At 42.8% G+C, this 27,019-nt stretch overlaps 1 protein-coding gene across 2 annotated transcripts; it reads right to left on the reverse strand.

The window, feature by feature from the left end:
- On the reverse strand, window positions 1-27,019 carry LOC311603859 (uncharacterized protein). Of its 2 annotated transcripts, XM_084793093.1 has the most exons (4): window positions 26,757-27,019; window positions 22,160-22,266; window positions 6,294-6,383; window positions 1-560 (listed from the first exon to the last, which is right to left on the reverse strand). In XM_084793093.1, the coding sequence occupies exons 1-4, from the start codon at window positions 26,802-26,804 to the stop codon at window positions 359-361; spliced, it is 447 nt and encodes a 148-aa protein (XP_084649219.1). In that variant the 5' UTR covers window positions 26,805-27,019; the 3' UTR covers window positions 1-358. The 2 variants fall into 2 exon arrangements, 1 of the variants encoding a protein (XP_084649219.1); XR_014781292.1 differs by lacking the exons at window positions 1-560; window positions 6,294-6,383 and adding an exon at window positions 21,005-21,122.

Raw genomic sequence — 27,019 nt, forward strand, 5'->3', positions numbered from 1 at the left:
ATCCCATCCTTTTGGGAATGGTCTGCAGTTTCCCTATCTGTCCATCATGGTTACTGTTTGTCAATCTAACAGTATTCAGAAGCACCTAGGAGCTGAGCGTCTGGGCATGCCTCTGGGGAATCTTCTTGATTAAGTGATAGGGTAGACCCTTTGCAAGTCTGGGTGAAGCACTCCCTGGGCAGAAGATTCTGAGTTGTGAAAAATAGAGAAAGTGGGCAGCTGCATGGGTTGACTGCTTGCTGGTTCTCGGCCATGGCTGCATTGGATGGGTTGCTTGCTGATCTTTGGCTATGGCTGCATGGGTGGGTTGCTTGCTGATCCTTGGCCATAGCTGCATGGGTTGGCTGCTTGCTGGTCCTCACCCATGGCTGCATGGGTGGGTTGTTTGCTGATTCTGGCTGCATGGGTGGGTTGTTTGCTGATCTTCGGCTGTGGCTGCACTGTGACCAACTGTTTCAGCTCCTGTTGCCTGGGCTTCCCTGACACATGGACCGTGCCATGAAGAGTGATCCAAAACACATCCTTTCTTCCTAAAGTTGCATTTGTCAGGGTGTTTTATCCTGGAAACAGGAAAATAAATGAAGGTTTAAAATATATTTATGTATCAAATAAAGAAGAGTTACCCCATTGGTGGATTCCCTTTCTGTGTTTTCATTTACATGGCTGATTTCAATCCTAAAATATTAAGTGTAAAATTTCAGAAATAACTCAGAATCTTTAAAAATATTTGTGTGTGTCGTTTAGCTTTATGGTACTTCTGTGCCTGGTTCCCACTGGGGCTAGAGGAGGGCATCAGAGCCCCTGGGACTGGAGTTACAGACAGTTGTGGACCACCTTGTGGGTGCTGGAACCTTTATCGAAAACAGTAAGTTCTCTTAACCACTGAGCCATCTCTCCACTCCCCTAATCCAGGATTTTAAAGTAGAGTATTGTCCAGAGTAGTAGGATGAGAACTTACAACAGCCTAGTGCATCCCGCCCAGGTCCTGAATCTGTCTCTTTCTCCGGTACATCCATATTGAATACTCCACCCTGCTGATTGTTCCTCAGCCATGTGGGTCATTAGATTAACTCTGTTCTTCTTTTTACTCCTTAAGCTGCTCGCCCCCCAACTGTTCTCCCCTTTCCAAATATGTATCCAAAATGCATGGAATTTCCTCATTAACTAATATTTCAGACACTTGTCATTAATTTAATGTTAGTTTTAAATATCCAGTTCCAAATATGAAACAATTCCATTATGATTTTTTTTCATTGCGCACGAATAGCTTTCAAGGTCTATTTCCAAATGCATATTCCACCCACCAGTTGTTACTAGTTTCTGTTGCTGCATTCTGCATCACGTTAATGCTGTTATTTTGCCTCTCACACTTTTCTGTGGTTGATCTTTGAGTTGCTAACTGATTCTTTTTCATATTATTTTTCTCACACTGTGAATGATTTCCAAATGTTGGGTGTATCTATGTGTGTTAGTGTAAGCTCGTCTTCAGCGTAACATGTGCTTTTGTGTGGATTTCTCTGCTATCTTAGTTCTGCGGGCATTTCTCTACAGAGATTTTTGTATTTGTTTCTACTTGGAGCCCCAGGGTTTTGATGGTTCAGCACAAGTTTTAAACCAACAACTTACTATTTCTTTATTACCCAAATTATATAAATTTGACCCTTATCTCTGCCAAGTCATAGGTTTGGGTTTTTTTCTTTCATATTGTTGGAGTTCTGTCCCCTTCTGAGATCCCTTGTAAATGGCAAGGCGTTCTGTCATTCCCTGGGCTGATGAGATCCTGGGCTTCTGCAGTCTTTTGGTAGTAGATGCCATTCCAGCTCCTATTCTCCCATGGAGTAAAACTTTTCCTGTATTTCTAGGTGGATGTTGAACTTTGGCCTCCAGTCAGGCTACCTTAGGGACCATTGGGGCCCCAGTGAGCCTGTTGGGTTTCTTTTTCTGGCCCTGAGTAGCTCTTCGTTTCTGTAATTTTCTTCTGACATCAGCCTCCTGTTAAAAATAGCTATGATTATGTTTTAGAATGTTCAGGGAAGCCCCGCCAGTTCAGCAAGTTTCTCATAACCTATGTAGATTCTTATAAATATAAGTTAGCAGTATTTTTTTTTTAAATCTTGCACTGCAAACTACCATTCCTAAAGCAAAATCTCCTTGTAAATAACTGTTTTTATGTGTTAGGTTTGCTTAAAGTGGATAAGACATACATAATTATTTTAAAGCAAGCTCCCTTAGGGATGCAAAATCTAGGAATGAGTCATGGTTCTATCCCAAGGTGTTAGACACTCTTGGGGGCAGGGGAGTTCTGTATTGAGGGAGAGAGAGATGGCTCTATTGAGTGCTGATAGGGAATACTGTCTAAGTCTACATCAGTGTCAACTCTCTGGACTGGGATCAGTTGGATCCTGGTGGGCACCCGAGGTGATGTGCACGGTTCCACAAGTCTGGCATGATGGGTTTTGATAGATTGGTGAGCTTCACTTTCATCTACATTCTCACTGAGTTCTAAACCTGGAAATGAGTTTCACTTCTCAAGGTGGAGAATAGCAAGGGTTTGCTTTCTAAAGAGTAAGCTTTCTTCACTCTAGGTCTGATTATCTTTGTCATGTTGACAGTTCATAGGAAGTAGAGATCTCTTTTGGCCAGCCGGAGTGCCTGCCTATGAAAGTTTTAGAATGCTGAAACATTTAAATTTATATAACTCCCCTCTCCTTGGGTGTGGTGGGGCACACCTTTAATCCTAGTACTCTGGAAGCAGAGGCAGGAGGATTGCTGTGAGTTCAAGGCTAGCCTGGTCTACAAAAGTGAGTCCAGGATAGCCAGGACTGTTGTTACACAGAGAAACCATGTATTGAAAAACCAACCAACCAATGAACCAACCAACCAAACACCCAAACCAAACAACAACAACCTCAAGATCTAACTTTCCAGGTGTCCTTGAACATGCCTTTAATCCCAGCACTTGGGAAGTAGAGGCAGATGGATCTCTGAGTTGGAGGCCAGCCTGGTCTACAGAGTGAGTTCTAGGACAGGCAGGGCTATGCAAAGAAATCCTATCTTGAAACACCCCCCCCCCAAAGAAAAAAAATCTAACATTACAATAAAAAAATAGGACTGATTGTATGAGCTGATATTTCAAGATGCTAAGTACAAGAACCTACTAACAAATTAGAATTCATGCATATTGATGCACTTAAAATATGGAGCTCATTTGAATAATTGATAAATATAAACAGGAGCCTAACTAGTGAGTATATAATTATCCTTCTTACCATTGACATTGATAAGCATTTAGTTATTAAACGTATGATGACCATGAGGCTTCTCTTTTGCTAAAACACCTTTGATTGAGACAAGCACTTGGGAAGAGAAGAAGAAGGATTCTGGAGAGAACATAAATCACCACCGCTGTGACCAAGATACAATCTCATTTCCTGATGTGGTCCACACTGGGCTGTCTCCAGCACACGAATGCTCTAATCCAGTCATACTGAGTCTCTGACATTTCTATGTATTTACTTTGGTATTGGAACCTGCTGAATTCTAAATATTTCTGGCACTCTAGTAGCTTGTTGGTGTAACATTTCTGTACTTGCACTTAAAGCATAGAAATTTCATTATATTCTATAGAAGCCACTTTGTAACACTCTTTTGAAGACATCTGACACAGTGGTTAGTGATATGATTAACCTGTCTAAGTTCAAAGCCCATCTATGACTTTACTGAGATGGAAACAGACCAGAAGGACACAGTCCTCCCAAATGGCATATGGTCAGGGACCAAGTACTGTTGAGTACTGCTATGATTTCTCAGGCCTTTACCATAGGCATCCTTTACCATTACTGTTTCCACGAATGAACGAAACTTTTGCAAGTAGAAAGTGAGTCATTAAGCCCCATAGACCTGGCTTCCTAGAGTGGGGAGCTGGGAAGCAAGTGGCCCCTTTCTGGGCAAAGTGTTCCCTGAACACCCCCTGATCGCTCTGAGGGCATCCACTCTAGCTGCAGGGACTCCTGCAACCTAAACTGCTGCCGAAGCCAAGGCTATCGCTTCAGAAGTTTTGCTCCAAGTAGCATGCACCAGGCTTAGAGAACTCCATTCAGGTCAAGGCCAGACTCAGTGAACTTAGACAGCCCTGTTCACCTTGCTGTTCTTCTCCCTCAGCACGGGACAGAGAGCACTTATCACGTGACAGCAAAAGGCTTGCTGTTGGTGCATAATGCAAAGCCTATGAGGGGTGGGAGTGGGAACTGTGTGCGTGGAAGACTCTGACAGGAAGAATTACAATCTGAGCACAGTATCTCAGAAAACTGGGAATAGGGCTTCCGCAAGACCCAGCTATTCCACTCCTTGGAATATACCCAGATGCTCCAGCACACAATAAGAAAATTTGCTCAACCATGTTCATAGCAGGCTTGTTCATAATAGCCAGAACATGGAAACAGCCTAAGTGTCCCTCAGTAGAAGAATGGATAAAGAAACTGTGGTACATTTACACTATGGAATACTACTCAGCTATTAAAAACAAGGAATTCCAGAAATTTTTGGACAAATGGATTGAGCTAGAAATGATCATATTGAGTGAGTTCACCCAGAAGCAGAAAGAGTCAAATGGTATATACTCACTTATATCTGCATACTAGCCCAAGGGGCATGTCCCATGAAAGTCTTCAGTAACCAGGAAACTGGGACAGAGGGGAGGACATCCTATTGGGACTCTAGATGAGAGAAGCATGGGAGAATGACAAAGTTGAAGGATCCAGAGGATCCTAGAAACCTACAAGAATAATATTATGATAGGCAGACTTGGGTCCAGGGGTCCTGCTCAAACTATGGCACCAGCCAAGGACAATACAGGCCGTAAACTTCAAACCCCTACCCAGATCTAGCCAATGGACAGGACGTTCTCCACAGTTGAGTGGAGAGTGGGGTCTGACTTTCACACGTACTCTGGTGCCCCATATTTGAATATGTCCCCTAGATAAGGAGGCCTGGTGGCACTCAGAGGAAGGATAGCAGGCTACCAAGAAGAGACTTAATACTCTATGAGCATAAACAGGGGGATGAGGTCCCCTCAGTTACAGTCATAGGGGAGGGGAGTAGGGGGAAATGGGAGGGATGGAGGAATGGGAGGATACAAAGGATGGGATAACCATTGAGATGTAATATGAATAAATTAATAAAACAAAATAAAAAACCCAAAAAACCAAAAAAACAATCTGAGCACAGGTGTGCCACAGCCCTTTTCTAGCTACATAAACATGCCATTTCTCAGACCTATTGGCTTAGTCTGGAAGCCTTCTGTGTATTTATTCTAGTACTGAAAGACCAATCTGAATAAAAATATCTCCAGAATGGTCCTTTTTTTTTTTTTTTTAAACTGCGGTCTTTGCCACAGGTAGAGTGGGCTGAGCCAGCAGTGCTAAGAGTGGCCAGAGCCCTGTGCCTCTAGCCCCATCACTCAGAGGCAGTGGCTAGAAGGTGGTCCCCAGGCTTACAAACCCCTAAGAGTCCTGGGACTATAAATGAATCTTTCACTTAGTTGGGACACAGGAGGTTGTTGACAAATATCAGAAGTTGGCTGGGAACAGAGACTGAGGATAGTGAACTGTAGAAATACAGGGGTGTTGTGGAAGGCTCTGACTATGGAAGGCTGTGAGTAGCAAAGACAGAGAGCTGCAGACCCTGGAAGAGCTCCAGAGGACTATCAAGAATTAAGAGCTGAGGGTCTCAACTCACACATTCAGGACCTGAAACACTAGCAGCTGTTAAGAGGCAAGGATCCCAATACCGGAAGCTCAGGAGCTCCATCTGACACTAGCCACTGGGTCTGAAGGCCCAGAGTCTGGTACTCCCTAAATATCTAGAGCAATACGCCTCTCGCTTTAAAGCTTGGACCTAGATATCTCTAGTTCTCAGGATGTAGGTTGACTAGCCTCTGTGGTTGGAAAGCCCATTCTCTGATCCTGTGGCACTCAGGAGTTTCAGTGCTGGCAATAGCTAGAGTCTGGATTTGCCTGTTTGTGATCTCCACCTGAGCACAGCAAAGGATCCATAGCCGGCTTTGTCAAATGCCTATCCTGTTCAGAGCTGATCCAATGTCTCATTTTTTAAAAAAATGGAGACATTAATAATAAGACTACCACCCTCATGGGTAGTTGGGAAGCTTAGAAATATATGGAAAACATATGCTTGCCATGTGGTGAGCAGGCGGTGTTAACCACTGTAATTAAATATGTATATATTCTGTGTGGATACACACTCAAAGGACCTAAATTATAGTTTTAGCCACATACCAGTGACTGAAAAAGTATCTGCCATCCTTTGGGGAATAAATTTTGATTTTTTGTCTTGAGAAAGCAAGCAATCTGTCGAAGTCGATGATTCTATGGAAAAAGAAATAATCCCGTCAATCTCCGATATTTCAGCCTCAACAGGAGTGAGCCTTGGTCAACCAAGTTTTAGCTCCAACTTTGTTTTGCTGATTTATTCTTCTCTTAAATCCAGACTTTAATGAAAGGAATCTGAGCTTCATAACCATGCAAGGGGGGACTTGAATATCAATTGCTTTCCTGCCGCACTGCCTTGTCTAAGTCCTTTAATTGACTTTGCAGCATCATTGACTGCCCTCCACCAGCCCCTACCCTTCCCTCACCCCCTACTTATTTTGCTGTTCAGAGCTAAGGCTTTTCCAACTGGAACGATCCACTCTGCCTTTTGAACTGCTGGCTTTCCAGCTGGGAAGGGAGCGTGTGCAAACTCACAGAGCCTGTGTCTGTGCATTTCTGGTTTGCATTAGACCATCATGGTTTTATTGTTCCACAGTCTCTGGAAGGAGGGCCTGGGTACCCACTGTGCCGCGCATCCTCTTCAGGATGAGACATTTGTTTTAGGTGGCTGTGCACTTGACAGTTGTGAGTTTAGAACCCCCTTGGGGGAAAATCTTTAGATACAGTTCATCACCGTCAAGTAACAAACGGGGATATTCTGAATCCCTTGAGAGCATGCATAAAATATGTAATTGCCCTTGAAAATAAGCACAAATAATTTACTGGTATATACTTGTTTCACAAGACCACACCCTCTTCTCCAGGCTGCAGTCTGCACGCCGCCACAGATGTTGTCAAAGAGGATAGTTTTCTTTGGTTCACTGTGGTCCTAAGTCCATGGCTACTTCCATAGCTTTTTTGTTGTTGTTGTTTCAAAAGACATGAGACTGAAGAAAGGATCTTTTATTCACCTTACCATTGGCTTCTCTGACAAAGGTTTCCATTGCTTCCCTGGCTGGTGTTCATTTAAGCTCTTCCCCTCCCCAGCATTCGCTCTTTCTTCTACATACTCTTCTGGACTCTTGATCTAAACATTCTCTTACATTCCCCTCTACCTTCATCCAAAGCTACGAGAGCCATTTTCACTGACCTAGACATTCCCGAGTTTAGAAATCAATCTGAGTTCGCAATGAACGACAGCCTCATTTATTGCCTGGGTTTTTAGCAATCCCCATGTGACCACTGCCTGACCCCAGGTGTATTAAAATACCCTAGCATCCGTGTCTGCACATGTGTTCAGTTCATTGCTTCATCAATGTCTGGCTTGTCTTTGTTTTTCATTGGCTGTTAGAATGCCTATTGACTATTTTGTTATTGAAGGAGGTGGCCAAGACAAGTCTTTATGTGTACTTCTCCAAGTATAATTAGTCAACCATCAAACATAGAGTAAGTAAAAATATTCGCTGGACAAATTATCCTGACTCTGTATTATCTGACATGAACAAGCTGGGCAAAATATAGCTGAAAATTGAGAGCTGTGACAACTTATGAGCTGGAGGTGTGTGGAAAACATTAAAAGAAAAAAAGTATTTTCCATCAATTAATACAAAGATTAAAAGTTGGGAAGGAGATGTGTTGGGAAGTCCTGGGGTGGGAGCATCTGGGGGTGGGGAGTGGATATAATCAAAATATATTGTATAAATGTATAAAATTTCAAAGAATAAAAAATCCCTTTCCAGCTATATGATCTGTCTGTTTGCTTTTTCATAGTGTCTTTGTTTCATGAAAGGTATTTTGCTTAGATTAGGCATGGTGGCACATGCCTTTAATACCGCCAATTGGGAGGCAGGGGGTGGATCTCTGTGAGTTCCAGAACAGCCAGGAGTAGGTAGAGAGACTCTGTATCAAAACAAACAAATAGACAAAAACTTACTTTGTTCAGAAAGTTACCTTATTAAGTTTTAATAGCTTGTTGTTATGGATATAGCAATGAACTTCTGCCTCGTCTCGATCTAAAAGGCCAGTGTTCTAAACAAGATTAATGGATTATTTTGACTGTATTATATCTGCTCCTCTGCTAATGCATAGTAATTTATGATTACTGCAATTATTCATAGTTATTTAGGGTGAAGAATATTCCAAACATGCTTAACGAATCAATTATCTGTGAGAACTGTGTGCTTAGAGGATTCCTAGGATAGCATTCTCCATCCACATGAATATGTTTTCTCAAAAACTTCCTATATTCTAGGCAAGCACTGTTCCACCAAGCCACAGACCAAGTCACAATTAGAATTTAAGCTCATACATACATGTACGAGTCTTTGTCTTTGAGAGGTGCTGGGAAGAAATGTCTAGATCAATGGCTCTCAACCTTCCTAATGCTGCAACCCTTTAATACAGTCCTTCATGTTGGTGACCCCAACCACGAAATTATTCCTTCTTACATCATAACTGTAATTTTGCTACTGTGATGAATTATAATGTAAATATCTGATATGCAGTGTCCTGATACGTGACCCCTGTGAAAAGCTTCATTTGATGACCAAGGGGGTCGCAGCCCACAGGTTGAGAACTGCTGGTCTAGAGTCTTCTATAGGTCTCCATATAAGGTGAGATCTTGGTTACTTTTCCATTTGGCATGATAAAACACCACAATCAAGATGATTTTTATAGAAGAAAGTGTTTAATTTGGTGCTTATATCAGAAGGTGAGTTCTTGACCATCATGATTGCAGGCGTGGCACAGGAGCAGCCGCTGAGATTAGCATGAGGCAATAAGAGAGAGGCAGAGAAAGCTAACTGAGAATGGTGTGGGCTTTTGAAACCTCTAAGCCCACTCTTCGGCGACACACCTCCTCCTACAAGGCCATACCTTCTAATCCTTCCCAGACAGTTCCACCAACTAGAGGTTAAGTATTGAAATGCCTATGGGGGTCATTATCATTCAAGCTACAACAAATGGGATCAGAACAGTGTTCCTTAGAGGCCTGAGGTTTGATTTGGAACAGTAAGGAGTAGTTTTCAGTCTTGGGAAGGTGTGGATAGAGATGTAAGTGTGAATAAGTAAGAAAATTAGAAGAGGTGTGATGGCCAGTTTATGTACCTTTTGTTTAGTCTATGAAGCTCAGTTTGATCAAGCAACAATGTAGACATTACCAGAAAAGAAAGTTTATTCAAGAATTATTTTTTTAGCATTTAAATCAATAGACTTATCCATTACTTTCTATAGTGGTGTTGGTCTTCATCTTCGGAACAAAGACTGAGATGCCTTTTCACCAAACCAAAGAATATGGGATTTGAATTCTCCTTAAGATATAGAAATTCAACTTCCCTTTCTAGCTTTGGCTTTAGGATTCCAGACTCAACTCTCACAGGTTTCCAGCCTGTTGACCTGATTTATCCATTTTGAGCTTGGTAGCACCTACAATCATGTTAACAATGTATAGGCTCTGGGTTTTTTTTTTTTTCTGTAGATGTCTGACTCACACAGGAGATGAAGAAGATGGTAGTAGAAGGAGCTATACAGGGACCATACGTGCACAGACCTCAAGTAAGATGAAGCTGGCTTTATATATATAGGCTAAAGCATCTGAACACTTGGTCCCCAGCTAGTGATGTAGTTTTGAGAGGTTGAGAGGGTATGGGTTCTTTGGAGAAGTATGTCAAAGAAGTGGACTTTGAGATTTTAAAAACCTGTATCATTTCCAATTGTTCTGTTCTCCATGCTTATTGTAGTTCAAGATGTCGGTTCTCAGCTTGCTGCTCGGGCTACCGTGCTTACCTGCTGCCATGCCTCCCTGACGTAACGGTGATGGGCTTTTATCCCAAACAAACTCTTCCTTCTATAAATGGCTCTGGTCAGGGTGCTATGTTACAACAATAGAAAAGCAATTAATATAGCATGGAAATCCAGTGGTTAGAGAAGGAGGTGGCTGGAATTTTGTCTTATGAAGGCCTCTTGTGAGAATTGGCACTTTTATATTTATTATCTTGTGTGTGTGTGTGTGTGTGTGTGTGTGTGTGTGTGTGTGTGTGTGTTCTCTTTTCTCCTCTTTGTCCTTCCAAGTCTGTGTATGTTCTCCTTGTGTAGTCCAGACTTGTCTGGGACTCACCATCTTTCTGTCTCTGTCAAATGTGGGGATTACAGGTGTGTGCCACCACTTCTAAGAAAGATATCTGACAAGATCTGATATATTGTTAATAGAAATATCATAATGCTATTGCATAGAAAACAAATGCCTAGGGATTTCCATTCACCTTTTTTGATAGCATACTGTTCTTAGATGTTTCCTTTTTAACCTTCAAACTACAGAGTCATGTAAGCACTTATAGAATCTTTCTATGCTTTGGCCCTACAGTTAATGCACTTTCAGTAAAATGATCCCCACTCTTTCCACACTTGTTCCAGGTCCTTGATTTTCTTTTGGGAAACACACTCTCACATTCTTGGTGGTCAGACATCTCTGCTAGTAGAGCCCTCTTGCTTTCCTTTTGCTGAAAATGAGATGAAACTGTTCAAACCTTAAGCAAAAAAGTAAATTCTAAGAGTTGACAGATCCTCAATGGTGACTTTTAAAAAATGACATATTTACTTTTATGTTGTGTGTATGAGTGTTTGACTGTGTGTAGATGTGTGCACCACCTGTTTGCAGTGCCTGCGGAGGCCAGAAGAGGGCACCAGGTCTGGAACTAGAGTTACAGCAGATGGCTGTGCGCTACCATGGGGTGGTTGGGATTTGAACCCAGGTCCTTTGCAAATGACCTTACCCCATGAGCCATCCTCTAGTCTTCACTCTAGGTGTCTTTTTGAAGAAATCTTCAGCTTTTCCTGCTACCTGAATTCTCAGTCCTACCTAGTTTCTGCCCATTCTGCAAGCTGGTTTTCAGTTTTGTCTCTGATAGTGTTAGCGACTACCTTACATTCCCTGGTAGCAGATCCTCTTCTTTCTGAAGTTAACCAGAACTAGCTTTTGTGGCTTGCAGCTAAAGACCCTCCTGCTACTACAAGAAAGGAGAAAAGCAAATCACTCAAGAAACAGCCACAGAGACTGGCATACATGGGAAGCAATAGAGATGAAATAGTTCGAGCCCAGGTTCGGAGAGATGCAGGGAGAGATGTCAAAGAAATGAGAAACAAGATTGTTCTCTGCACAGACACAAATGGGATGTGTTCACTTAGTGGGAGAGTGAAACAAGAGCCAGCTGGGCCTCTAAGTGGGTTATGAGTGATTCAAGGAACTCCCAGAATTCCAATGGAGATGCAAGATCAGGGAGTGGGCATGAGCAGATAGATCATGGGAGCCTCATCCACTGTTTTGTGTGAACAGAAAGGCCTGGTGAAATGGCTCTGGGTGTGAGGCTGCTAGTGCAGCTCAGAGGCAGAGTGTATGCCCCTGCAGTTTAGCATGTATTAAAGGCCAGGCCTACAGTTACATGCACCCCAAAGGAAAACAAGAAACAAAGAAAAATGGCCATCAGTTTGGAATATAGATTGGAATAGATGCTACAGAAGGGATGTTCTGAGGACGAGTGGCTTGCTGCATCTCTGACACTCACCTGCAGAGAGATAGACAAGCCTGCTCACTCCAGCCAGAACATTGTCTGCTTCAGGCCAAGCAGCTAACTTTCCTTGAGCCACAAAGGATCTTTATTATAAAATGACTATTTGTTTAACTGTGTCTGGGGGGAGGGATAGCAACTCAGTCCAAAGGAGGAGCAAGGCTTGCCTGGCAGATATGCTTCAGTGAAAATCAATATGTCGGCAGCTTGGTCTCTTCATGACTTTTGAATACTTAGTTAACCTGGGTTTACTTCCAAAATACTGGCTGGATTTCTGAGCTTATGAATGTGAGGGCAAGGCTGAAGACTGTGATGGTTCATTCATTTAGGTAATACTATGAATGAAAGCTCTTTTGTATTTTGCATAAAACCATTTCTGTCCATTTTATTTTATAGTCCAAGAATGCCTGTCCTCAGAGGTTTATTAGGTAACAAAGGAGACTTCCCCTGGGATAAAATTAGGTCTGTGAGAACATTATTATGCGAGCCTGGGGAACGTGTGGGGACCCAAATGAGGCAATGACAGTGTACAGAGTTTGGAGATGTCAAATCTGGATTGAACTGGGCTCATAGACTCTCCAGGGCTGTTGGACAAGCAGGGTGAGGGGCTGAGCTAAGGGTTTCAAAAGGAAGTCTTGTCATTTTTTCCCCATTAGATAGTCTTGTCTAAGGGCCACCCCGCAATGTCCCAGCTGTGCTGCAATAGTTAAAATCGTGAGTGTGAGGCACAGAATCTGAATCTCATTAGCGCTGTCAGCCCATTGCATGAACCATCAATTCCCTCAGAGATCCAGCGACATATTGGATAAGGTGAAATTAATCCATTGGAGCTGCAAGTTGACATGTGCACATGTGAGGAATCCATAAAGTATACTCTGAGTATTAGAGGAGGAAGCTCAAAAAATGCAGGCAAACACATCTGTGTCCCATTCTCCAGGCGAAGCCTTGCCCCCGGTGTCATTTTCTCCCGAGACGCTGGACAAGGGCAGGGCCCTGAAACATGAACTTTGTTAATCTTTATAATCTGATGTGTTGCTGATGGCGCCCCTGGCTGAACTTGAGGAAGCCTTACAATCAGCTCACTGCTTTATTATGATCCACTACCTGAAATTTAGAGGAGGCACTGACTGTAATAGCCAGGGACAAAACCAAGAGAGTTTCAAGTTCTTATTGGTCCCCAAGTTACATCCCCCTCCAGGCCAAGGCAGAGTTGCCAGCTACATTAATGAAGATCACGAGCCTGTTGCGAGATAACCAGGAGGCACTGCTGATAAGAAACTCCGGAGGACACAACACACCTCACTTCTGGATTCATAGTTAAAGTTGTTCTTTTTGTTTTAAATATTTCTTTTAAAAGAAAAACTCTGTGAGCTAGTTTTGTGACTTTTCACTGCCTTGTGTAAAATAAAGGGTGTGTGGTTGGTTACGTGATAGGTTTAGGGCCTTTACCGCAATCCATCTTGATGTTGGAGGGCAGATTTTCTGTGGCAGATTGGCCTAGAAGTTACAAAAGTTAGCAGTTCACATCTGACTATGAAGCCCCAGCTGTGGAGGATTTGAAACCTGTCTGACCCAGTAATTCCTTTGGGCTGATCAATACCTCGTTCTCAGAGCACAAAGAAAACTCTGTGCTTCCCAGCTGATCGGCTGGGCAGAAGGAGTGTGCTGCAGAATGTGCCATAGCCCTGTACAGAGAAAAAACCAGAAAGGCTATGTAGAGGCTGTTAATCCTAAATACCATGCTTTCATTCACTCTACAGGGCTGAACTTACCCCCTGGACATCAAATTGCTGACTTTAAGTAAGCATTCCTCTCATCTTTTTGACTATCAACCATGTGTTTGGCATGGTCAACTGTGTATATTCTTAAATATATTAGAAAACAGCACAGACTTCTAGATTTGGGGTATTTTGTTACTATTTAAATAATGTGTTTATTCTTACTTAGGCATGTGTACCTGCTTATCTTTATGTGTGACACATGTGTGCAGTACCTGCAGAGGCCAGAATAGGGCATCAAATCTTCTGAACTTCAAGTTCCAGTGGCTGTAAACCAACAATGTGAGTGCTGGGAACCACACCTGGGTCCTCTGCAACAGTGGCGAATGCTCTTAACCATACACAGACCTCTTTGTAGTCCTCAATTGGGGACATTAAGGGTTGATTGAGCTTTCATTCTAATGTAGTTCAGCACAGATAGGATTCGCAGGCTGATTTCCTGTGTTCTAACATCCAGTTCAAAGCTCCCAAGTTCTTTGTATTCAATGCAGATTTCTGAATACTAGAGATTTTGACAGTACATAACCAAATAAACAGAGCAGCAAACGTGTAAATGCCACTATTTCTATTACAAAGAGATGAGCCACGGCATCCCTTAAGCCACCTACAGTTGTTGACAGTAGTCACTGTCTACGAAAGAGGTTTATAGTTCTGCCCATTTTTTGTCTTATACTAAATGGGAGAGTAGCTGTAAGTTCCACTAAACACACTACCTTTCTTTGAATACTGCACATCTTAACACTTGTTTTATATTTCTTACTCCTCATGTTGTACCCGACCCCACAAACATGTGAATTTCAGCACTCCATCTGGTACATATGGCTGGAGGGGTGTGTTTTACTCTGTTGTAGCAAAAATAAATTTTGTACATAGATGGAAACTTGGCAGCGTATTCACTTGCCTTGGCACACTGCCTTTGCCCAATGTTGGCACTATGGGTTATTTCAAGCAAGTAAAGAGGATTAGTGCCTTAGTTTCTCTTCTTGTAAATATGAAGATACATGCATGTAACCCTTGTGAGCCTCCACATGTCACCGGCTATGTAGCCTTGATGCATGCTAGATTCCAGAAGAAGCAGGCTCTAACATGGAGAACAGCTCACAGCAATGGCACTATTGGATGTTCTTGGAGTCACCAATATGGAGGAGTAGGCCAAGGGGGCCATGACACAGAACTCAGCCATGGTGTAGGAACTTCTGAGATCGGCATAACACTCCGGAGTTGCGTGCATTTGGAGTGAGGAGCAGCACTTCTATCTAGGCTGACCAGCCATTGAATAAAAATTTCCTTAGCAGGACTGAATTTGGTTGAGATGGATGTTCTTAGACCAATTGGGAGAGAGCTATCACCTTCCCAGCAGATAGGGAGCCATCCATCCATTCCTGAGTCAGTATGTAGACAGCACAGTACATAAGGACAAGTCAAAGTAGCAGATCCTTGGTCCAACTCTGTTTACTTTCATGATGGCTGGTGAAGACAGATTCATGGCATGGAGGAGCACAGTGAGAATCCTTTCTCTTTACCTTCGTGACTTCCATGCATGACTTCCACTTCCGTTTGGAATTTGGTTGATTCTGTCCTTAGTGAGCCATTTATGCTAGATATGCTCAGGACTACACAATCCAGTTGCATTTCATCTATAATAGTGAGCTCTTGGCTAACGGAAGTGGAAGATTGCCATCTCTGTGTCTCTCAGGATTTAGTTGTGTATATAAAAAGGGTCAGTTTTTTTTTTTTAAAGAAGGCATCACATTTATACTGACAAGTCCCTAAGTCTTAAATGGGGACAGAACTCCTAATTTTCTTTGTAGGACATTGGATTTTCCATTTATTTATTTTTAGAAAACTCATATGTGCCTATGATGTATCTTTATCATAGTCCTTATTCCATTCTTCTCCTCCAACATTTCTCTTTTCCAACTTCACATCCTTTTTTCCTATTTCCTCTCTCTCTTACTCCCCCTCCTTCCCCTCCCTCCCTAACCTCCTTTCTCTTTCTTCCTTTCTTTCTTTCCCTTTCTTTGTAAAACATAGCTGGCTGAGCTCAGTTAGAACCACCCATGTCACACAGACGATGGCTATCTACTGGAGCATAGGCAACCACCAGTAGCTCCAATATCTACACCCCAAAGAAAAGCGACTCTACCTCCACTAGCATCCAGCAGCTGTCAGTGGCTCCCCAGCTGGGCTTGGGCCTCAGGTAGATGCTCCTCCGTCATCTATGCTGGTATTTTAACTAGCTCAATACTGTTGCAGGTGGTGTGCAGGTAACCGCAGGTGCTGTGGCTGTCTGTAAATGACGTGTATCCAGAAGACAGCTCTGCGCAGTACTCCTTCCCATTCAGAAGCCCTCATGTTTTCCCCGCCCCCTTCCACCATCTTCCTTGAGCTTTGGTGTGAAGGAGGCTGGTATAGACATCCCATCGAAGGCTAGCAACCACAACCACTTGCTCTCAGAACTGTGACCAGTTCAGTCTCTGCTTTAACCTACCTACTGCAAGAAGACGCTTCTCTGACCAAGACTTTCATGATAGGGAAGTTATCTTGCAGAATGTCTTTCATGTTTGTGTGCCTGGTTATTCTCTTATAATTTTGTTTAACTTGTTCCTCCTTGGGTGTTATGGCTTAAATCTGAAATAAGTTCTATAAGCTCGTATTTTGAATGTTTGTTTCCCAGCTGGTGATACTATTTAGAAAATGCTACCGGGACCTTCAGGAGGTGAGACTGAATTGGCTGGCCAAAGTAGAGTACAAGAGGTGGACATTTGGCACTTTTTCTGCTTCATGTCTCATAGTGATGTCAACAGCCTCTGTCCACAATCCCACTGTCACAAATTGATCTGTGACACTATGACCTTCCTCACTCTGATGTACAAAAACCATGAGCTAAAGTGAACGGCTCCTCCCGTAAACTGTTGGTAGATGCTGAGGTCACAATAACACAGTGTAATTAATTCATGTAATTAAAAACTTAGCTGTGAAGGCTTGATAAGATTCAAGTTAAACAGTTATGCAAGAATAATAGCTTTATAATAACCATTATGGAAAACTAATATTATAGAATGTATTTTGAAATTTTATGATATCTAAAGTACTGTTTGACATGAGACACAGTTGATTTGAAAATCAAATTTGTAGGTTTAGATTTTAAGCCATTTTCTCACCAACTCATAGAAAAATGAATGGAAAAAATAATTAGTAAACATACAGGATTTGAACAAGACCACCAAGCACCTTGATGTTATTGATAGTTATAGAACATTATAACTCAACATTGAAGAATAAACATCCTCTTCAAACATACATGGGATGTTTAACAAAATAAGTCATGTCTGCTATTCCTCATATACCAGAAATTAATAAAGATAGAAATTAGGCTAATCATAGTCTGCTTCAATAGCATCTAACTGTAAATCAACAATAGTGAAGTATTTGGGAAACCAGCAACAGTTTAGAAATTAAACATTTCTGCATAGTTTCTATAATGAGTTAAGTCACAAAGCAAACTACATAATTTCCTATGCTAAAAGTAAAGAAAGTACACATGGATGGAATTTGTGGAGAGTATCTAACGTGATTTTTCTAAAGAAAACTTAAAGCTTTTAAATGCTTGCATTATGTTTAAAAAGCCAAAACATAATAACTGAGGATGCACTTTTAAAGAAGATACTAAAAGAAGAACAGAGTAAACTGCATGTTATTGAAATGAAATGATTTAAAACCATAGGTGCAGGAACAAAATATGAGAAAACACAACTGTCAGGAATCTTTATTGGTGGGACTGTAAAGGGTGGCAAAATATCTGACATTTCTACCATATCTACCTTAGTGGACAGTAATACCTCTTTTAAATATTTAGCCAAGAGTAACAAAATATGCACTCACAATAACTGTACAAAACTTTTCTTAGAAACTGTGTTAGCTTTCCGACACTATAATAAGTACCTGTGATAATTACTTTACAGAGAGCAAATTCTATTTTGGTTCATAATTTTGACAGTGCCTGTCCACGATTGATTGGCCCTAAGCTTGGGCCTTGAAGTGAAGCATCACAGCATGACGGGAAGATGTGGCAGAGTTTGGACACATGAGAGGAGGAAGAAGAGCCCAGGGCACCATGGCATCCCCAACCTTGGCAACTGTTCACAAATGTAGATAACAAGTCATGTAAGGCAAAATGTCAGCAATGGCTGAATCTAGACACTGGTCACTAGAATGGCCACCATCTTGCATTTCATTTTGAGATACCTAAAGAGTAAGCATTGGAAATGGTGACATTATGCAAAAGAGTAGAGAATATAAAGAATGGAAGCTACACCCAAGAGAGTTACCACTTCTAACATTTATTTAAAGGGATCAACTTTGGCCAGCAGCAGCATGGTTTGCTCCCCTGGGCAACATCAGGGCCTAATAAAGGGTTGTTTCCCCAAACTTGCCTGTTTGTGGTCTTTAACACAGGCGAGTGGCACAATGGGTAGATAGTACTCTAGGGTTTGCAGCTATGGTAGCTACATGTGACCACACCGAGGTGACTAGGAGCTCCAGAGAACCACTGAGTCTAAAGCCCAAAAGCTTAGAGATGAAAGATACTCTGGGATACAGCTTCAGAATTCCAGAGAGGGGCTGGAGAGACGGCTCAGTGATTAAGAGCGCTGTCAGCTCTTCCAGAGCTCCTGAGTTCCATTCCCAGCAACCACATGGTGGCTTCACAACCATCTATACCCTCTAATGCCCTCTTCTGGGATGCAGGTGTCCATGCAGATAGAACACACATATACATAAAATATTTAAAAAACAAAACAAAAAACAAACAACAAAAAAAGAAAAAAGAAAAACTAATGGCGGTAAACATTCTGACAACATGGATAACTCACAATTAAGAAAAAAAAAAAAGAATTCCAGAGAGTGGCCAAGGGCAGAATCTCAAGAGCCAAAGGCTATAAAGGATAGTGGGAGCAAGGACCATGACACAGGATGGGACACTAAAGGGACAGACGATGAGTGGCTGGGAGGAGATGAAAGGGAGTAGGGACTATGAGGATGCAAGCACCAGTAGTTAGAGGAATTTAACAGCCCCCAAGGGCTAAAGAGTAGAGGGTTCCAACCCCCAAGACCACGAGCTGTAACTCATGCTGCTGGGTGTTCATGCTCTCAACTCACCTCAAGAAGCCCATGCCTGGAACAGTTAGAGTATAGAAGCTTGGAGTTGTAAACTTCTGGATTTGGACCCACAGCTTGTGAGTGTCTGGAGCTCAGGGCTGCTCACGCTAAGGGAGCACATATCTATCTGTCTATCTATCATCTATCTATCTATCTATCTATCTATCTATCTATCATCTATTTATCTATCCATCTACACCATCCAGAGGTTTGTGACAAAGATGCCTGCCCGTAGGGAGGTCCTCCTATTTCTCCTATCACCCCAAGGCACAAGACGGACAGCCAAGAGAGCAAGCAGGCAAGAGAAGAGCAAACTCACTTCTTTATTAACTCAGTTCTTGTTTATTGATAACCGGCCCACTCCCATGATAGAGATAATCAATGAGAGCAAAGCTCTTGTTCTCTGAGCACCTCTTACTAAGGCCCTCCTCTCAACACTGGTGCACTGAGGATTACGTTTCTAGAACATGAGCCATGTGCATTCAGTTTGACAGCAGAAGCTCAGCTCTTCAGCATCATTACTTGGTTTCTGTCTTGTTTTACTTTTCTTGGCAGCTCCTATTTCAGAGTTTGAATGTGAATTTCTGGGTCTCTGATCTTGAGTTTTTGTTTATAAATCGATACAAGATCTTTCTCATCTTAGATTAAAAGTTTCAGTGTCATTAGAATCACCAGGACATTATTTCAGTAGAGATGCATTTGATGAGTGTTTCTCAAGATGTGGGTTACAACCCTCTTAGGAGTCAAGTGATCCTTTCACCTGAGACTACCAGAAAACACAGATATTTACACAAAGACTCATAATAGTAGCAAAATTATGGCCATGAATTAGCAACAAAAATAATGTTATGGTTGGGGGTCACTACAACATGAAGGGTCACAGCACTAGGAAGGCTGAGAACCACTGTTTTAGATGCTTAACAACAGTTTTACGGTCCCCAAAAAGAGTCTGTAAAGAGCAGAAATAACACAGCAGGGCATCTGTCACCATCTGTGCTTTAGCATGAAGTGACCTAAAAGCATAGACTGTCTAAGCATAGAGAGATGAGGTTGGGGATGGGAGAGGAACAGATGTAATCAATAAAGGCCAAGTAATCTTGATCGTAGTCCTGTGTACACACTTGGAAGTGCTGCTTGGCTATTTTCTTGGCCTCAGTTGATGTCTGGGTCTGGGTCTGGGTACCCTTATACAGTGTGAGTTTGATTCAGGACCTGGAAGTCCTTCTTTGGAAAAATTATGCTGTGCTTCATTGTGTTCAAAATTCTTCAGCTAGCATATTTTCCTATGATAGGAATTAGATTCTGAGACTTTATTTTTGTGGTTTAAAACAGATAGACTTCTTTAACAAAGATGGAAACATAATGACTTTCTGAGCATTTCAAGCTGCCTTCATTTGGACTCTTCATTCAATTTCTAATGAAAACTCAAGGTCATATTGAAAACTCTGCATAAGTGAGTCCCAGATCGGCTACCCAATGGTTTCATGGGGAGACATTCTAAAATGTGGACTCCTGGGTCCATCTCAATTGTATAGACTCAGGGTCTGAAGAACATGGGTGATTATAGTTTCTAACTGAAAAAAAAAAACCTCCACAATTTACTAAGAGGGAGGGAAGTCTGTAGGCTCATAGACAAGAGCCTCTTAGACTTTTGTATGTGTAGAACTGTATACTGTTATCCAGCATTTCTGAGGGAAATCATTTTTTTTTAAAATTAAGTTCCCATATGGTGGTGATGCTTGTGATCTGTAGACCACACCACAGGTATTGAGGAACTCCCTAAAATCAGGGTTGTATCCTGCATTTGGATAGTGGCCAGCACCTGACAAAGTTGATTCTTAACTCCATGTTCTTGGCCTCACTGGTTTGAAATGTTGATTAAGTAGCCAATGACTTAAACTGTTCATTTTGATTTTCCAAATAAGGCCCAAATTTATAATTTGTCTGGCATAATGATTAAAAATACCCCCATTACCTTCACTTTCAGAAAAGTTTCCATTTGAAAACAAATTATAAAATTGTCTTTTCTAGCAATAAAGACACATATACCTGATGTGTTTTAGAATAGCCTTATCACCTGGGGACATGGCAGATATTACTTCCTAAGATACCTTCCATTATATCCCAGCTGCATCCCATGCCATCTGCTTCTCATAATTTCTACTTGGGCTACCTCCCACCCATAATGCCAAAATGCTTGCTAATGTTGTTCATCTGGGCCATCTCTTTCCATGTAAGGTGGGTGTCAGCAGAGCTAGCTGGCACCTTGGCTGGCATGCTAAAGTGATTATTGATAAGGCACAGCATACTTGACAGCTCCAAGTTTTGCCTTCATTATTTTTTCCTTTCAAGGCAATCTGGTTAAAAACCAAACAAATAGATCGAACAGAGAAAAAGAAAAAGGAAAGAAATATAAAGGCAGTCTGTCTTATTGTCTACCCTGATATAATTTGTTCTTAGGTTCTCAAACACACACACACACACACACACACACACACACACACACACACACACACACACACACGTTTTTTGGAACTATCTAAAAAAAATGTGGGTTTCTATTTCCCATAAGACTTGAACCAGGTTTGAGATAATTGTAGGTTTAACGGACAGCTCTGAGCAGAAAGTCTAAACCTTTGAATCCCCAGCCCTCCCGGCAAGTGGAGTTTTCCTTTGAGAATGTCAAATAAATATGTTTGGGAAAGATGGTGAGTAAGTGTGAACAGATGGTCATTTTTAGCTGAGATATTAAGTCTCAACGTTTACAGTTAACTGAACGCTCTGCCTGCTGGAGGCAGTGGGTGTGATGGAGAGCTCTCCCTGGCAACACATCGATTCCATCAAAGCTAATTGACAGCTTCAGAGTCCTTCCTTATATGGCCCTTAGGACCAAGGGAGTGTTGGAGAAGACTGCAGCCCTGTGCTAACGCCAACGCCGTACACTGCAGCTCTGCGGACTGGACCGTGGCTCTCTGCTACCCACGCCAACGCCGTACACTGCAGCTCTGCGGACTGGACCGTGGCTCTCTGCTACCCACGCCAACGCCGTATACTGCAGCTCTGCGGACTGAACCGTGGCTCTCTGCTACCCACGCCGACACCGTACACTGCAGCTCTGCAGGCTGAACCGTGGCTCTCTGCTACCCACGCCGACACCGTACACTGCAGCTCTGCGGGCTGAACCGTGGCTCTCTGCTACCCACGCCAACGCCGTACACTGCAGCTCTGCAGACTGGACCGTGGCTCTCTGCTACCCACGCCGACACCGTACACTGCAGCTCTGCAGACTGGACCGTGGCTCTCTGCTACCCAAGCCGACACCGTACACTGTAGCTCTGCGGGCTGAACCGTGGCTCTTTGATGTAAATACGTGTTTATACCAGACAACACTCACTGGAATGAAGAACGCGCGGGACCCTGGCTCCACCTTCCGCAGTGTCCTTGGCCGACTTTGTGACCCGAAGCAAGTCCCTGGAGCTCTCTCAGTGCCACACTCCTCATCTTTAAAAATAGGACATAGTCGCATTTAGTATCCGATTAGTGACTTTTCAAGAGATTGTCCACCTAGCAAAGTGATAGCACAGGCAGGCCAAAGCTTCCCTGGTCTTGTTATGTCAAAGGACAGGTCTGAGCTTTTGAGCTGGAATGCTGTGAGCCTTCTGTGTCTTGCAGTTAGAGAAGGCCATGAGCTTCCTGAACTTTCCAGGTGGTGCCTGAGCTTCAGCCTGCATTCTTTTCCCTCAGGTACTTTCTACTTACAGTTTTATGCCTCAAGGATTTGAGAAGTTGGGTCGGGGGGTACGAGAGATAGACCAAGGAGCTGAACTCATAGCAAAAACAAGTCCGAGGTTCCGTAAGTGTCGGTGAGGCATGTTAAAAGGTCCATTAAGGACAATGGATGGTACACACAGGCCACCCACCTCCACCCAAGCGCATCTGAAGAAGGTGAAGGACAGGTGGAAAGGGAGATTTGGATGCTTTCAGCTTTCTTTATTATTATCTTCCCATGGAATGAACACACACACACACACACACACACACACACACACACACACACACACACACAGAAATGGAAGCTATTGAGAGATGAAATTTACAACCAAGATAATATTTAGTGAGATTCTTGCCCTGAAGCAAAGGCTGAAAACCTAGATGCACTACAGTATACATACACTTCACAGTTTGGAACGAGCACCCACCCACCGGAAATGGTAATAGATGCTGAAGGGGGGAGGAAGCTCCTGTCTTCACAAGTCCAGTGTTTTGTCAAGTCCATAAATCTCCCAGGAGCAAGCGATTTAAAGCCATTATTTCCTCAGTGCCTGAGACACTACTGGGAAGCCCATTGCCTGCAATTATGTTGTAATTAATGGGCGCTCCTGGTCACAGAGGTCGATAAAGGAGGCCCGGGGAGGAGAGCCTCTGGAGCTGACATAACCACTTGGTTCACAGCGGAGAGTTAGGGCTCCCAAGGCAAGAATCCTTGTTGTTGGGCACTGTTGTCTAGACTCCTGCGATGCCCTTGCCTAAGCTTGCACAATGGAGTTCTGCCTCAAGTGGTGTTTCTCATGGTTTTAATTAGACCCGTGCTTATCAGATCCGTGGCTGGTGCCCAAAATGGATCGAGGGAGAGGTACCTTTCCAGCTAGCATTTTCTCCCCTCATAATCAATGTCAAAGCACTTTTCCGTTTGTATACAATCCATCTGAATAATGAGTGAACCTACAACTCAGGAACCTTCTCAGTTTACTTTAGAAAGGGACTTTCCTGTTCCCCGATGTCTTATCCTCTGAGTGGGGCGGCTCTTTTGCTTACGGAACACATGGCCAAGGCTATGGAGAAGGTGGTAATTGCTATTTGTAGATTCCAGGCCATTGAACAAACAAATGGGAAGCCTAAGCTTTTAGAATTTAGTTTCTACCAAGTATCTGCGTAAATCCTTCAGCATAACTATGCATCAGACGTACCTACCAGAAGCATCCCGATATAGTATGTGAACAGAATTAAAAATCTCACAGATTAAAAAATTACTTACATAACATACATTTTCATATGTATCTCAAGATGTGTCGTTAGTGAGATTATCCTAAATAAACACGTGTTAATATGACTTAAATCTAAATTTAAAGTGAATAAAAATGAATTTGGAGAGCATACACGTCTATTCATTGTAACTTAGCAGTCTTCTTATTTTATCTAAAACTTAGGGATCATGAGTAGGATGGCTAAAAGATCTGTGACCAAATTGTACACATTAGGAGTGGGGCAACAGGTGCAATTGCTGGCTTTAGCTCTTGTGTGTGTCACATGACTGCCTCCTTTGTGTCTGTCAGCTTTTACATCAAAAGCCGGCCCCTCAAAAGTCTTACCTAATTGAAAATGTCTTTGCACAAAAGCCATTGGAAAAGCCTTCACCTCTCTAGCCCAAGGTATAAAAGAGTAACCGTGACGGCAACTACAACTTGTGCCCTTTCCTCTTTTACTGTTAAAATAATAGCACTCCCGGACTTTCAGCTAGACGTCACTCAAACAGGGACTATGTTTCCAAGGTGGCTTTGTAATTTGTTGTAGCTATGTGATTAAGTGCAGGCTGAAGGGACGGGCGAGGATCTTGAGCTCCTTGCTTGCAGCTCTTTTGTTTACTATTTACTTTTATTTATTCTTCTCTCATAGGATGCATTCTGACCATGCCCCTCCCCTCTCCCACTCCTCCCAGCTCTCCTCCCACTTGCATCTCCTCTGGATCCACTCCTCCCTGCTTCACTCCCACCCCACACCCTTCCTTCTCTGTGTCCACCCTTCCTGTTTCCCTTCAGAAAAGAGCAGGCCTCCCAGGGATATTAACTGAACATGGCGTAACAAGATGCAATCAAACTATATACAAACTCTCAAATCAAGGCTGCATGAGGCAACCCAGTAGGAGGAAAAGGGTCTCAAGAGCAGGCAAAAGAGAGTCAAGACACCCAGATTCCCACCGTTAGGAGTTCTACAAAAACCCCAAACTATACTAGCACAGCTGCATGCAGAGGACCTTGCACAGACCCATGCAGGCTCCATGGTTGCTGCTGCAGTCTCTGATGAGAGGCCCCTATGAACTCTCCTTAGTTGATTCTGCTCTCTTGGTGTCCTCAACACCCCTGGATCCTTCGATTCTTCCTATCCCTTTTTTTCTGAGTGGTTGCCCTGGGTGTGGATCTCTGCATTTGCTCCCATAAATTGCTGGAGGAAGCCTCTTTGATAGTGACTGGGCTGGCACTAATCTTAGCAGATTATTGTTAGGAATCATATTTTTTATTTTTTGTTTTTGTCAGTTATGTTTGGTTCTATCCTAGGTTTCTGAGCCATCCAACCTCTGGTTCTTGGCCATCCAGGCAGTGTCAGGCATGGGATCCCTCTTGTGGCTTAGAACTTAAGTTAGACCAAGATTTTGGTTGGGCATTCCCACAGACTCTGAGCCACCATTGCGCCAGTACCTTGCAAAGCAGGGCAGGCGTGGGTCGAAGTTTTTGTGGTTGATTTAGTGTCTTAGTGCCACCACTGGGAGCCTTGTCTGGTGACAGAGGATGGCTTGAGGGTCTTCTTAACAGAGACCCACTTGTTTAAAATTTCTTCATTTTCACTGGCTAAAATGCAGACATGGGCTGATGCATTGCTCAGACCACATGCGTGAGGACACTACCCTGTAGGATGAAAGAGGAGACCAAAGGAACCTTGGTCCTTGGAGCCTCAGCAGTGGAGCCACCTTCACCTTGGGAACAACTACAAAATACATGCGCATTTTCTTTGAGTGCTATGTTTCAATCTCTCTGTTACTGATGTTTGCTTGTATCCCAAACAATATATGCTCGACCCCACCTCTGTATTTCATTTTCCTCATGGGTCACCAAGTTCTTTATTTCTCTCACGTATTTGTTTATTTTACTGTTTATTCCTATGAAAGCTTTTGCTAACATTTACGCTCCCCTGTAGTTAGCGCAGCGCCGACCACATAGTGGGTACACAATAATGTGGATCTATGCTTTAGTAATTAGAGAAGTCACAATTAATTAGCTGCAGAAGTACATGTTAATGGATTATTATAAGGCAAAGGGGAACTGGCCATCTCCCTATGAGGATTTTGTTGTAAGAGGCCAATGCCTAAGGCAATTCAGAAGTGGTGATTGCTTATCTCCTCTGTTGCTTCAGAAGGGAGAGTTATTTGAGTAGGACAGTATGGGAAGAAATGATTAAAAACCAGTACTGTTATTTCATCTAAGATGAAGGATCACAAGTGGGTGACTAAATAGATCATCTTGGTGGCCAGGCTGCTTAGATTGGCAATGAATAGTCACACTGGGTCACCAGGTGCCGTCGGGGACTGTCTTAGGCCGACCGCAGCTACATCCTCGCCCAGTTCATCACCTGACAGCCCTGAAAGCACCGATGGACACAGGACACTTCCTTTCTTGAAAGCTAAGTACCACACCTAAGAAAAACGGCACCGAATTCACTAGAAACACAGAAGTGGCCCAAGCATTACCTCTGTGACTGGGTGTTTTCCGGAGGCACGAGTAAGTTACTCACTCAGTGTGTCTGCTCCCAGAATGTGTAACCGGTAGACTAAGTCTCCTTTGAGTTATGTATGGACGTGAAGTAAAGATCGATCGCTAGGCTACAGTCCAGTACAAAAAAGAAAATTTGGCTAAAAAGTCAAGCTCAGAAAGGGCTTTGGAGCAGCGGAGGTTTTTGAGGTTTACTTTCGGCAAATGAACTGAGAGAAAGACCTCGTTCTAGTGTATCCACGAACCCAGAGGGTTAGCCATAAGTTCCCAAGAAAAATTATACTCAGAGGATCAAAGAGATGGGCAAGATAGGAACAGAATAAAGAAACACATGTAAGAGAGAAGGAAACAAATTTCAAAAAGATGTAAATAGTTAAAATAATACGAAAACCATAAGGGGCTGCTCTGCATTCTGTTTGAGCCCATGGGGCACTGTAACTAGGTACTTACCAGGTTGTGGTTGAGTAACGGAGTAGTGGTATTCATGTAATCGTTCATTCCTCGCCCATTTAAATACCAGGGCTGGCAGGTGATGCACTGGGCTAAAGAGGCTTATCCTTTCAAACCAGTGTCAGCGACAATGTCAGTACTTCCCCCAAGAATGCTCACATATATATTCTCTACATGCTAGACCACAAAGAGTCACACACATGAGGAACTTAGCCAAGAAAGATGTGTACAACTTAATTTGTTTCGAGGGACCCCCGTGGAGG

This window comes from Acomys minous (genome assembly GCF_964271855.1).
Source record: "Acomys minous genome assembly, chromosome: 8".
Lineage (NCBI taxonomy): Eukaryota > Metazoa > Chordata > Mammalia > Rodentia > Muridae > Acomys > Acomys minous.